Source organism: Vulpes vulpes, chromosome 13 (assembly GCF_048418805.1).
Source record: "Vulpes vulpes isolate BD-2025 chromosome 13, VulVul3, whole genome shotgun sequence".
NCBI lineage: Eukaryota > Metazoa > Chordata > Mammalia > Carnivora > Canidae > Vulpes > Vulpes vulpes.
This window is the reverse complement of record NC_132792.1, coordinates 155,257,578-155,270,661: the sequence shown is the minus strand read 5'-3', so window position 1 is coordinate 155,270,661 and position 13,084 is coordinate 155,257,578. Positions and strand designations below refer to the sequence as shown.

The following is a 13,084-nucleotide window of genomic DNA, read 5'->3' as shown; positions in this document are numbered from 1 at the left end:
GAGAGAGAGAGAGAGGCAGAGACACAGGCAGAGGAAGAAGCAGGCTCCATACTGGAAGCCTCATGTGGGACTTATTTCTGGGACTCCAGGATCATGCCCTGGGCCAAAGGCAGGTGCTGAACTGCTGAGCCACCCAGGGATCCCCAACGAGTGCCTTTATATGCCTACTACCACTGAATCTTGAGGCCAAAAAGATTGGCTTTTTTATCTGTATCATGATGAAAGATTTTGTTTGATGACAAATATATGAAAATTGAAAATACCAATAATGAACTGGTAGAAATATATTTATAGCCACTGTAACAGAATTAATAGCTGTGATACAGGATAAGTAGCTACAAGTTAATGACACAGAACTGAAGAATAAGAAAGACATGTGAGTAATATATTCACAGAGGAAATTTAAATAGCATATACACCTATGAATGATGCTCAGCCTTACTAAAGATGAAAGAAATGAACACATTAAGATTGGCAGAAATGAAACTAAACAAAATAAGCATGAGGGGTAACAGACACGTCATGTACTGTTTGTGGGACTATACCATGATATAACCTTTAGAATAGAAATTTAATAATATCTATCAGATTTCTAAAATCTCATACTCATTGATTCAGTTATTTATAGTTCTAGAATTTTAAATCTCAGGAATATTCCCAGTAGAGAGCAATAAAGTGTGAACAAAGTTATCTATTATGGCGTGGTTTATAATAGCAAATAATGGGATGTAAATGTCCTTCAATAGGAATTGATTAGGTATGTTATGGTACATTTCCCAGTCTTCCCTGGCAGCCCTGCCTCCCCCTACCAGAATGTTCTGTTTTTTTTTTCACTTATAGATTATTCTCCCAGTGCCTACAATAGTGCCTAGCACATAATGAATTCTTAATAGATATTTGTTGAATAAATAAATTAATGAATGAATGACAAACAGAATGGAATATTATTTATCATGGAAAATTATGTACTCATACAGACTCTAACTCAGAGAAATGTTTATGATATATTGTGAAACTATGAGAAGTGACAAGGTAATATTTATGGCATGTTCTTACATTGTAAAGAATAATTTATTTATGTATGTAAATATATTTACTTTAAGAAGTAGTTAACAATAAGAAAGATTTACATATTAATATAGGGTTGTTTATACCTATAAAAAAGACTAGAAGAATAGATCTCCATTTTTTTTACTTTATGCACTTCAGTACTTATCCTTTTTTTTTTTATGATGAATGAGTCATTTTAATCAGTTTTTCTGTGTTCTAAAATTCCGATGTTAGAACTATAAATAGTACATTAAAACTCAGTGGGAATTTAACCAGATCATCTTTTGTCAGGTAAAATATATAGTCTGTTTGCAGGATAGGAGATTATTTTATTAGTGTGTTTTATTACAGGCACTTCAAAGGCAGTCAGTTTATCATGGTGGTATAGCAGAATTAAGAATGAAAAGGGTCGTTTCATTCTGTGCTCTTGAGATTTGGAGTCACAGTGTGTGAAAGAATGGCCTTTGGAAGAGAAAAAAATACTGCTTCTGAAATGACTTTCCCATCACCATCGTGGAGCCTGAGATTAGTGTTTTTCCATAATTTCAACACAAAATGTTTAACATAGCAGAAACGGTTTGTGAGGTGGCAGGAGAAATGCTACTACATCTATAATTTATTTCCTATTATTTGTTTCTCTTCCAACACTACTCATTTAATTCTGTTGTATTTTGAAGGTGTAACGGAAGAAAATTTGTTTAGTTTCAATATAAAACCAAAACATAGAATTTAATTAGTAATTTTCTGAGGTAAAGAAGGAAGATAGAATTATCCACTGAACTATTCACAGAATTTGTTAGAGCAATGAGAAGTCTTCATCTGAAGGCTAGGTGTGCGTGTGTGTGTGTGTGTGTGTGTGTGTTAATTACGGACTGTGGTGTTTGCAGGGGTTGTGTGAGAGACTCACCTATGCTAGTATTCTGAGTATTAACTGGTAGCTAGCTGTCCAATACTTTTGGAGTAATGTTTGCATTCGGTTTTGTGGGAGTATCCTGGTCTTAGAATTCAGCCTTAATTCGAAGGTTTTTAGAGTTTAGCCTTAATTCTAAGGCTTTTTAGAGGTTAGCCTTAATTCGAAGGCTATTTAGAGTTTAGTCTTTACTAGGGCTAGAATTTTAGAAAAATGACAAAATACTTGCAAGAGCAATACATAGAAAATTATGTCTTTATCCATGTTTTTCTGATAACAAAAGTAATATTTTTATTAAGGGAAATCTAGATGATTGAGAGAAGTTTAAACAAGAAAATAAAGGACTTGTATTTGTAACACCTAACTGTTACTTAAATTTTGGTATTTCACTCCTGTCATTTCTATGACTTGTTTAGATACATTTACAAATCTTTCTATTGGATAGCAAACTAAATAATTAACTGTAGGCTTTAGTCACAATTTGTAAATGAATGAATGCATGTAAAGCAGTTTATAAATTGGAAAAACTTCCAAGGCTTTCTTAGTATCCTCTTTAAGTGTTGAGAGTTTTTGCACATGCTCAAGCTGACAGTTGGTCATTTCAGTTTTTTTTCCTTAAAAGTTGAGATTTAGCACAAAGATAATTTCTTTTCTGATTATAGTTTTTAAAATAAGTTATTTATATCTTTACCTGGAATATATTTTGACTTTTGAATATGAAAAATCATAATACCTTGCCCATGATGCTGTCTCGTGTAAAACTAGTGCATTTATATTGAATCATGCATTATTCTTAGGTATTCTATTGTGAGATAATACTGGATTAATTAATTAGAGGTCATTCTCATTAAATGATTTAAGATTTTTAGATGCAAATTAATATTTCTCTTATCTTTCTTATTGTGATTGAATGTAATCTTAACAAAAAAATTCATTTATATTACCTTCTAGTTTTTGTATTTTAATGATTTAAATTATATATGAAAAATATAAATATCTCTTGAGTTTTGTTGATATTGAAAAGTTTAAAACATTTCAGGTCCTTAAAAGTCATAATGAAAATGAGATACATTAAGGATGGTTAAAAATTTTAATACAGGGTAAAATCAGGTACAAAAGTTGGTGTTTAACTTTGAATTTTCAGCTGAGGTTGTGTGCTTTAGCTCTTTCCATGACATGTCTATTTTAGCTTTAAATAAGATTTCAAAAATATTCTGAGATATTACTAATTTAAATCTTGCCATTGTTTGTATTTCGAATTGCTTTCACAGGCTAACAAAAATGCAAGAAATAACTTTTTTTTCCTAATTCGATTCACATAATTTTAGAACTATAAAATTGTTGCCAAGGGTTCTAAATGAAATACCCTAATAAGGAAGACAGATTGATGTTTAGGACCTTTGTAGTCCCCTCCCCTTCCCCCCTTTAACTCATACCAAACTTGAAGCTTTCACACTCTTCCTTTGGGCAAATCCCTTAGAAGCAGAATGTTTCAATTTTACACATTTTGTGTCAATTTTCCAGACAGAAAAACAGCCTCTAGACATTAGACGTTTTTCTACGGAAAGGCAGTTTCCTTAGTTTTATTTGATTACTATAAGTTAAGGTTCCTGCTGATCACTTAGACTGTTAGTGGTTACCTGACTATTTGACAAAAAACATTTCCTTTCCTTTATTTAACCTTTGACTTTTGAATGTAAAAGTTTTATCAGCCCTATAGTGGAAGCACAAGTGTGGGGGGAAGTCTTCTTACTGCCACAAGATGGATTCATGACTTTATATACTCTGTGTTTTGCCTTACGTCTTTATGAAAAATTAAGAAAATAGTCTTATAACTAAACTTTGAAGAATCTCTTGACTTCTTAAGAAATAATTGGTCTTAATGTTTTACATTTATATATGTGTACAAGACTATGAGAGTCAATTATTCTTTGTTAAGAAAATTACATTTTCAGGCTTTATAAGATTCAGGTAAAATATTAAGCCATTATAGTATGTTGAGTACAGTTTTTTAACTTTCTAGGATTTTTGTGTTTAGTTGTAAGAGAACAAATTTTTACTGTCTTTGAGTCTATAAAATTTAGTGAAAAAATATTTTAACTTATTGATAATCAGTTTAAGGGCTTATATGTTAGTGAGAAATAGCTTTGAACATATATTGTTTGAAATTATCTAAAAAGCCACAGAAATAAGAACCTGAGAATAACATTTCTTACCCAGTGAGGTAAGTTTATATAATTTATAATGTTTTATAAATCTATAACATTTATAATATAGATGTTATTTTTGCTATACATTTTGTCTTTAAAATTTACAGTGGAGGGACACCTGGGTGGCTCAGTGGTTGAGCCTTTGCCTGGGGTCCTAGGATTGAATTTCACATCAGGCTCCCCGCAGGGAGCTTGATTCTTCCTCTGCCTATGTCTCTGCCTGTCTCTCTCTGTGTCTCATGCATATATAAATGAAATCTTAAAAAAATAAATAAAACTTACAATGGAATCTTGTTAAATATTTGAATTATTGTCTACTTTGTGTACTCCAAACCATTTTCTTTGTCATACAAAAGAATGAGCAGGACTTCCTGTTGAGTAGTTGCTTCATATCAAGGATTGTGGATGCAATTACTTACAGGGACCAGGAAGGAATTCAAATGAGATATGTAGGGTAAATGTCTGACAGTTAGAAGTTGGGGTTAGTTGTTGATCCAGATAGGACATGCCATATGCAAAGACAAAAGCCATTACACAGCTTTAGGTACAGAGTGAAAAATATGTGACCAGTTCTTTTGATTTTTAAGAGGAACAAGAAATCCAGATCTTTAAGGGAAGTTTCTCAGATTTAGAAGCTGGCAACTTATTTGATTAAACAAGGGGGTGTTGACCAAACAAAATATGCCCATGGGCTAGAGATAGTGTGCAAGTAGTCAGTTTACACCCTCTACTCTAGATGCTATTGTTTATTAGCAACAGAAAATGTTCCAGCTTCCCTGACATTTCTAGGAGCATGACTAGGTTACAGAATAGCTCCACTTTGATATATGAGGTTTTTATTTAAAAATATGAATGACTTCCATTCTTAAGAAGGAATTGTTATCACCAAGAATCAGTATATGTTATAAAATGCATGTTGTGTGTAACTAAACTCAGTTCTTTATGGTGACACTGGTGTATCAGGTAGTTATGTATCAGGCAGCGCTGTAAAAATTAGAGTCTGTTCCACTCTTTCTCATGAACAAATTATGTAGAGAGAAAAATATTGACTAGACAATAGATAATGAAGTTATGAGTCCTTCTATTGGTTAAAATATCATACTTAGATTATTGGTAGATAGACTTATGTTATTTTGAGAGGGATCTTGTACTATATTGAGGGCCATGTCCTTTTTAAAATTTTTATCCACAATGATAAACGTAGAAGCAGTACTAACATCTACAATTGGAAGGAATTACCAATACATTAGATAAAAGAATTAAACAGATCTTTATCTGCTGAGAAATTCACCCATATGAACAAAATATAATTTGAAAGGCATAAAAGTAATGCCTTTTATATTAGTTAAACAGATTTGGAAGATAGGATTTGCTTCAGTGGACAGAAATTATAAGTAGACTGGTTTAAGATTAAGCCAGAATATATTTTGTCATAGTTTATTTAGCTGCCTGAAAATGTCTGGTTATTGGACATGTTTATTCAAAGATTAGATATTATAGAACTGCATGCCTGCATTGGGTGATAGGCTATCTATAGAGAACACCTGAGCAAATATTGCTCAGTCAAATGGATCAAGAGTTCTAATCCCAGGCTTGCCATTTGGTAACTTTGTGACCCTGATCCTGGGTAAGTTTCTTTACTTTAGTCAATTACACATTATGGCATTATTTTAATAATTAAGTGAGATAAAGTACCTAGCATGTTTTCATACATATAGTTAGTGTTTAAAAAGTTTTATTCCCTGTTCTTCCAATTATTTTAACATACAGAGTGTCATCCCTTAGATTCTGCTGTCTTCTCCCTAGATAGACATAGAACTGACTAGTTCCATGTTCTATTGCAACAAAGTTGCAATAGTTTTTTAAAAAAAAGTTAGTCTGTTTTATAGATGTAATCATATTAGAGGTAGTTATAAAACATCATAGTGTCTAGCAGTGCTATAAACATAATAGAATTGAGTGTTGAAACTGATGATTAAAAGAATGAAGATAAGAACAAAATCCAGCATATCCTTATTAAGAACAAACATAGTCTGGTACCAGGATGAAGTTCAGCCAGAATTGGTATTCTTGGAGATTATAAAAAATAGCATTGATTACATAGATAACAAAATATTTAGCACAAATAAGAACTATTACATTTTGAGAAGTAATCTAAATATTATTTAATTCAATTTGTTTTATTTTCAAAAACAGTTAAATAATCTTACAGATAAATTATATTTATATAAATTAGCTTTTATGAAACATTGTTTCAGTTAATCTTCACAATTTGAAAGAAAATTGAGAGGGGAAGAAAACTAATGAAAACTAATGTAAAGATGAAAAAACCAGAACACAGAAAAGTATTTGCACTGTTGGTGGGACTGCAAACTGGTGCAGCACTGTGGAAAACAGTATGGAGATTCCTCAGAAAGTTAAAAATAAAACTACTATGTGATCCAGCAGTTGCACTACTGGGTATTTACTCAAAGAGTACAAGAACACTAATTCAACTGGATATACACACACCCCTGTGTTTATATTAGCATTATTTACAATAGACAATGTATGGAAGCAGCCCAAATGTCCATCAATAGATGAATTAATAAAGATGTGATATTTATATATATAAATAAATAATGGAGTGTTATTCAGCCATAAAAAGTATGAACTCTTTCCATTTGCAATGACATGGATGGACCTAGAGAGTATAATGCTAAGTGAAATAAGTCAAAGACAAATACCGTATGGTTTCACTCATATGTGGAATTTAAGAAACAAAACAAGAGGAAAAAATAGAGGGAGAGATAAACAAAGCAAGAAACAGAACAATCTGATGTTACCATAGGGGAGAGTGGCGGGTAGTTGGGTTAAATTGGCGATGGGGATTAAGGAATTTATTTGTTGTGATGACACCAGGTGATGTATGGAACTCTTCACTTACTGTATTGTATACCTGAAGCTAATACAACACTGTATGTTAACTAACCAGAATTAAAATAAGAACTTAAAAAAAAGAGAAGCATTCAAGGCAAAAAGAATTCTTGTGTAGACAAAGATTATCTCACTTTGTAGTAACTTAGTATTATCAGATATTTATTGTAATTTTTATTTTTATAATGGTCCAGGAAGGAAGAATTAAGGTCAAAAAAGTTTCACATTATTTGAGTAAGGTGGTAATGACAGTGTAAGAATTAACAGGTAGATGTGCAACTATCTAAAATCAATAAATTTTGCTTTATTTAGGCATTTTTGAGAACAAGACAGAAACAGATCAGCATGCTCATTGAATAGATTAGGTCTCCTCTTAATGTGAACATACAGATTTGAACTACATGACATACTGAAATTTTCCTGAAATAACACTTTCTTCAGGCCATTAAAAGTTGAAATATGAATATGAAATGCTTGCATATGTGAAAGAAATGGCACTCTGTCCGAGGAAGTGTAGTGTGCTTTAGTAGAAGAACATTCTCCATGAAAATTATTTCGTTGAGTGATAATGAGTGTAGAAAATAAGATGTGGTAATTTGCATGGTATGGAGTTGAAAATTTAAAAATAGTATTATTAATCTTTTTTCTTTTTTGGTGAGAGGTATAGTAGAATAGTAATCTAGGCACTAGAGTTAGAGAGTTGAATCATTTAAATAAGAAAATTAAGAATACCAGTACTAACTTCTGATTTTCTAGTTCCCCAAGGCTGTTCTTTGCTCTTTAGACCTTTGTACAATTTATTCCTAAATAGAACTTTTCTTCCATGAGTTTAGATTTGTTTCTTATATCGTTGACATTGATGCCCTGATATTTTAATATTTATCCTCCTATTATCCATTGGTTTATCTCTTTATTCTAGTTGCTAGGAGATAGTCTTGATTTAATTTCTAATCTTTCTATTGATATTAATTTTTTTCAACTTTTATATTTTGAATGTCTAAAAGTTCTTTCTTGTCCAGAATTTTTTTCATCTCTTTTTTTTTTTAGATTTTATCTTGTCTAGTAGCATCTTTTTCTATATTAAGCTCCTAAGAATATTAATGATAACTTTTTAGAGTTCTCATCTGCTGCTTGTATTGTGTGTTTACTTGGAGTTCCTTTTATGTTTGTATTCACGTCTGTATATATTTTCTCTAATATCTAGTGGTTGAGCCCTTCATTTATATTTAAGATAGAGGCACCAAACTGAATTAGAAACTTTGTATGTACAGTGGTGGATTTCATTCCTAGAAAATAGGACCTCTGAGGGTTTTTAAAGAGATTCCCAGACCAGTATTTCAGGATCCTGAGGAGTGGGGTACAAACATTCCAGTTACTGGTCATTTTCTCTTTTATTGCCACCTAGGTTTTGGTGTTCTGTATTTTGCTAAGTCAGATATCATTCTTTGTTTCCGTTTCATCTTTACAAAACCTTTCAACTGTGTTGCTCTCTTTTTGCTTTTTTCTTCATTTCTCTTCTCCTTATTAATTTATACCCTTTTTATTCATTTACTATCGTTTTAGTGTCATTTCCAAACAGCACAGAGATAAATGTGTGTCTTCAATATACTAGATTTAACCAGAAGTTAGTAGTTTAAAATATCATAGGCATCTTTTATATCACCTTTTATTATCATTAATAGTAATTATTATTATTTTAAAGAACTCTATAACAGTTCTACTGAATAAAGAGACTATACCTCACTGCTCTTCTGTTGTAACTTTAGGTTACTCTTGAATCAAAAAGCATCATTCATAGCCATTAATAAATCAGACATTATATGAAAAAATGCAGATAGAATGTTGTTTTCTAAGCTCTATTCATTGATTCTTAAATGAAAAAATTTAATTTATATACATGTACTCTTGTCAGGGTACAGTTATATAGTAAAAACATCATACTGTTTTCTTCTAGAAAGTAGTCTTATGTAGTAATTCTTTAAAAAAAAAGTTTTTGTTACTTGATACTTAATACACTGGTGTTTCTATGGTTTACTATATACTTCTATGTGAAGAGCATGCATTTTAATGAACAATTAACCTTTGAATAGATTTTAAATGTACTAATATCTTAATTTGTAATAAGGAGTACAGATTTTTTGTGTATAATTGAATTTTGGACAATTCTATTTTGGTTACATAAAAATTAGTTATATTTGTATCTAGTAAAGTGAATCAAAATGAATTTTCAATTATATGTATTTTTGATATCTAAAAGTTTTTTACAACTTTAAAATAGACTTTGTTATTTATATTGATGTTTATTTTGAAATTTATTATCCTACTTAAACGTCAGTTTCAAAATAATTGACTAGGCACATAATTCTATTGTATTATATAGTGACTTTAGTAATCATAATAAGAAATAATTACGTCTTTATTTTGAAAGCATTTTAAAATTAGTTTTTATTTTGTATTATATTTTATTACAGTGATTAACTTATATTCTCTGAATGCTTATGGTGCACTCATACCATGTATACCATGATATAGGATTACATAATTTTACTACAGATATAAAATAGAAGTGTGTAATGAATAAACTTTATAATAGGACTTTGGATGATTACTATTTTGTGAAAAGTATTAATAGATAATAATAAAATTTTACTGTAACAGTAAGGAGAACATGGATATAGTTCTTTTCTGCCATCCAGGATTAAGCTGTTTGAAATAAAACAAATTTAATGTTTGTTATCTCTTTTCTTGATTCTAAATAATATATGTGTTGATTCTAAATAGTATATGTGTATACATTTTTCAAGTATTTTTTGTTTTGTTTTTTACAGTTACCTGCCATGGTTTGAAGTATATTACAAGCTTCTAAATACTCTGGCAGATTACTTGGCCAAGGAACTGGTAAGCTATGTTTTTCCCCTAAATTTTTTCTAATGTTGTAAAATACATGTAACATAAAATTTACCATTTTAACTATCTTGAAGTGTACAGTTCTACGTCATTAAGCACATTCACATTCTGTGCAGCCTTCGGCATCATCATCTCTAGAACTTTTCTGTCTTCCCAGATTGAAACTCTGTGCCCCATTGAACAATAATTTTCCTTTCTTCTCCCTTGATCCCTGACAACAATCATTGTATTTTCTGCCTACTTGAATTTGCCTATGCACCTCATGTAAGTAGAATTGTATAATATCTGTTCTTCTGTGACTGGATTGTTTCCCTTAGCATGTTTTCAAGGTTCATCCATGTTAAAAAAAAAGGTTCATCCATGTGCCAGAATTTCTTTCCTTTTTGAGGAAAGGAATTGCTGAATACAATTTCATTTTATGTACACACTGCATTTTGTTGATCTTGTCATCTATAGATGAACAGTGAGGTTGCTTCGATCTTTTGACTGTTGTAAACAGTGTTATTAGGAACACGGGTGTACAAATATCTGTTTGAGTTGCTGTATTCAATTCTTTTGAGTATATATCCAGAAGTGGATTGCTGAATATTACGGTAATTTTATGCTTAATTCTTTGAAGGACTGTCATAATATTTTTCACATGGTGTCACCATTCTGCATTCCCAGCAGCAATGCACAAGTTTCCAATTTCCCTACATCCTCCCCAACACCTGCTATTTTCTGTTTTGTTTTTGCTTTATTGAAGTATTATTTATATACAGTATATTAATTTCAGGTGTACAGCATAATGATTTGACATTTGTGTACATTGTGAAATATTATTACAGTAACTCTAGTTACCATCTGTCATTACCAATTCTACAAAGTTAAAGATTTTTTGTGTGTGTGTGATAGGAACTTTTAAGATTTACTTTCTTAACATCTTTCAAATTTGCAATACAATATTATTGACTTTAGTCACCATGCTGTACATTATAGGCCCTTGACTTACTTATTTTTTAAGTGGAAGTTTGTGCCTCTTGATTGTTTCGCCCATTTCACTTATCCCCCAACCCTTTACCCTCCAACCATCAATCTAATCTGTTCTCCGTATCCATGAGTTTTATTTTGTTTTGTTTTTTCTATTTGCCTTGGTTTTCAGATTCCACACATAAGTCAAATCATATGGTATTTGTCCTGCTCTGACTTATTGCACTTAGCGTAAGTGCCCTCAGGGTCCATTTGTATTGTCACAAATGGAGATATTTTTGTTCATTTTTATGGCTGAGTAGTATTCCATTGTGTACACTACCTCTTTATCCATTCATCTAGTGATGGATACTTATGTTGTTTCCATATTTCGGCTCTTGTGAATAATGCTGCAGTGGACAGAGGGGTGCACATGTCCTTTCAAATTAGTGTTCTTGCGTTCTTCAGATAAATACTACTGGATCACATGGCGGTTCTAGTTTTGATTTTTTGAGGAACCTCCAAACTCTTCCATAGAGGCTGCACCAGTTTGCACTTCTAGCCGTAGTGTACAAGGGTATACATCTTTTTTCCACATCCTTGCCTATACTTGTTACTTCTTAACCTTTTTGTTATAACCATTATGACAGGTGTGAGGTGATAACTCATTGTGCTTTTGATTTGTGTTTTCCTGATGATTAGTGGTGTTGAGAATCTTCTCATGTGCTTAATGGTGATCTGTCTTTGTTCTTTAGAAAAATGTCTATTCAAATCTTCAGCCCATTTTTAAATCATTGGTTTTTTTTTTTTTTTTGTTATTGAGTTGTATGAGTTCTTTATGTATTTTGGATATTAAACCCTTAATGGCTACATGGTTTGCAGGTATCTTCTATGCAGTATATTACCTTTTAATTTTGGTGATAGTTTTCTTTTCTTTGCTATGGTTTTTAGTTTGATATAGTCTCATTTTCTCTTTCTTTCTCACTTCTTTTCTTTTCTTTTTTTTTTTTTTGCCCTTGACTCTGAAGTCAGATTCAAAAAGTATCTCTAAGGCCAGTGTCAAAGAGCTTACTGCATGTTTTCTTTTAGGAGTTTTATAGTTTCTGCTCTTACATTTAATTTTTTAAAGATTTTATTTATTCATGAGAAACACAGAGAGAGAGAGGCAGAGACACAAACAGAAGGAGAAGCAGGGAGCCTGATGTGGGATTCGATCCCGGGACTCCAGAATCACGCCCTGAGCCAAAGGCAGGCACTAAACCGCTGGCCACCCAGGGATCCCCTCTTGACTTAACTTTTGTGTATAGTATAAGATAGAGGTCTAGTTTCATTCCTTTGCCTATGACTGTCTAGTTTTCCCAACACCATTTATTAAAAGAGATTGTCCATAAAGGATAAAACATATTCTTGCTTCTTTTGTCATAAATTAATTGACCATTTATGTTTGGGTTCTCCGTTCTATTCCATTAATTTTTGTGTCACTGTTTTTGTGCCAGTAGCATACTGTTACTGTTATTGTTACTATATCATGGTAATATAGTTTGAAATTGTGAGCATGATACTGTTAGCTTTGTTGTTCTTTTTCAAGATTCTTTTGGGTACATAGCATCTCTTGTGTTCTGTATACATTTTAGAATTGTTTGTTCTAATTCTGTGAAGAATGACATTAGAACTTTGATAGGGATTATATTGAATCTGTAGATTGCTTGGAATAAAACGGATATTTTAACAGTGGTCTCTTAATCTACAAGACCAGATTATCTGTCCACTTATTGCATCTTATTCAATTTCTTTCATCATTATCTAATAATTTTTAATATATACCTAGGTATTTTTTCCTAGCTATTTTATTCTTTTTGATACAGTTGTAAATAGGATTGTTTTCTTGATTTCTCTGATAGTTCATTATATAAGAAACACAACAGATTTTTGCATCTTGATTTTGTATCCTGAAACTTTGCTGAATTAATCAGTTCTAACAGGTTTGGTGTCTTTGTTTTTTGTGGAATCTTTGGGGTTTTCTCTATATATATAAGATCATGTCATTTACATTAGTGACCGTTTACTTATTCCTTTCCAACTTGGATGCCTCTTATTTTTTTCCTGTCTACTTATTCTAGCTAGGGCTTTGAATACTATTTTG

At 31.4% G+C, this 13,084-nt stretch overlaps 1 protein-coding gene across 9 annotated transcripts in view; it reads left to right on the top strand.

Annotated features, from left to right (window-relative positions):
• Positions 1 to 13,084, top strand: part of DENND1B (DENN domain containing 1B) — a 261,506-nt gene that overhangs the window by 106,746 nt on the left and 141,676 nt on the right. For all 9 annotated transcript variants that reach the window (XM_072733418.1, XM_072733421.1, XM_072733423.1 and 6 more), the window contains one exon: positions 9,915 to 9,984. In XM_072733418.1, the coding sequence (XP_072589519.1) occupies positions 9,915 to 9,984 (70 nt within the window). The remainder of the gene's footprint in view (positions 1 to 9,914; positions 9,985 to 13,084) is intronic.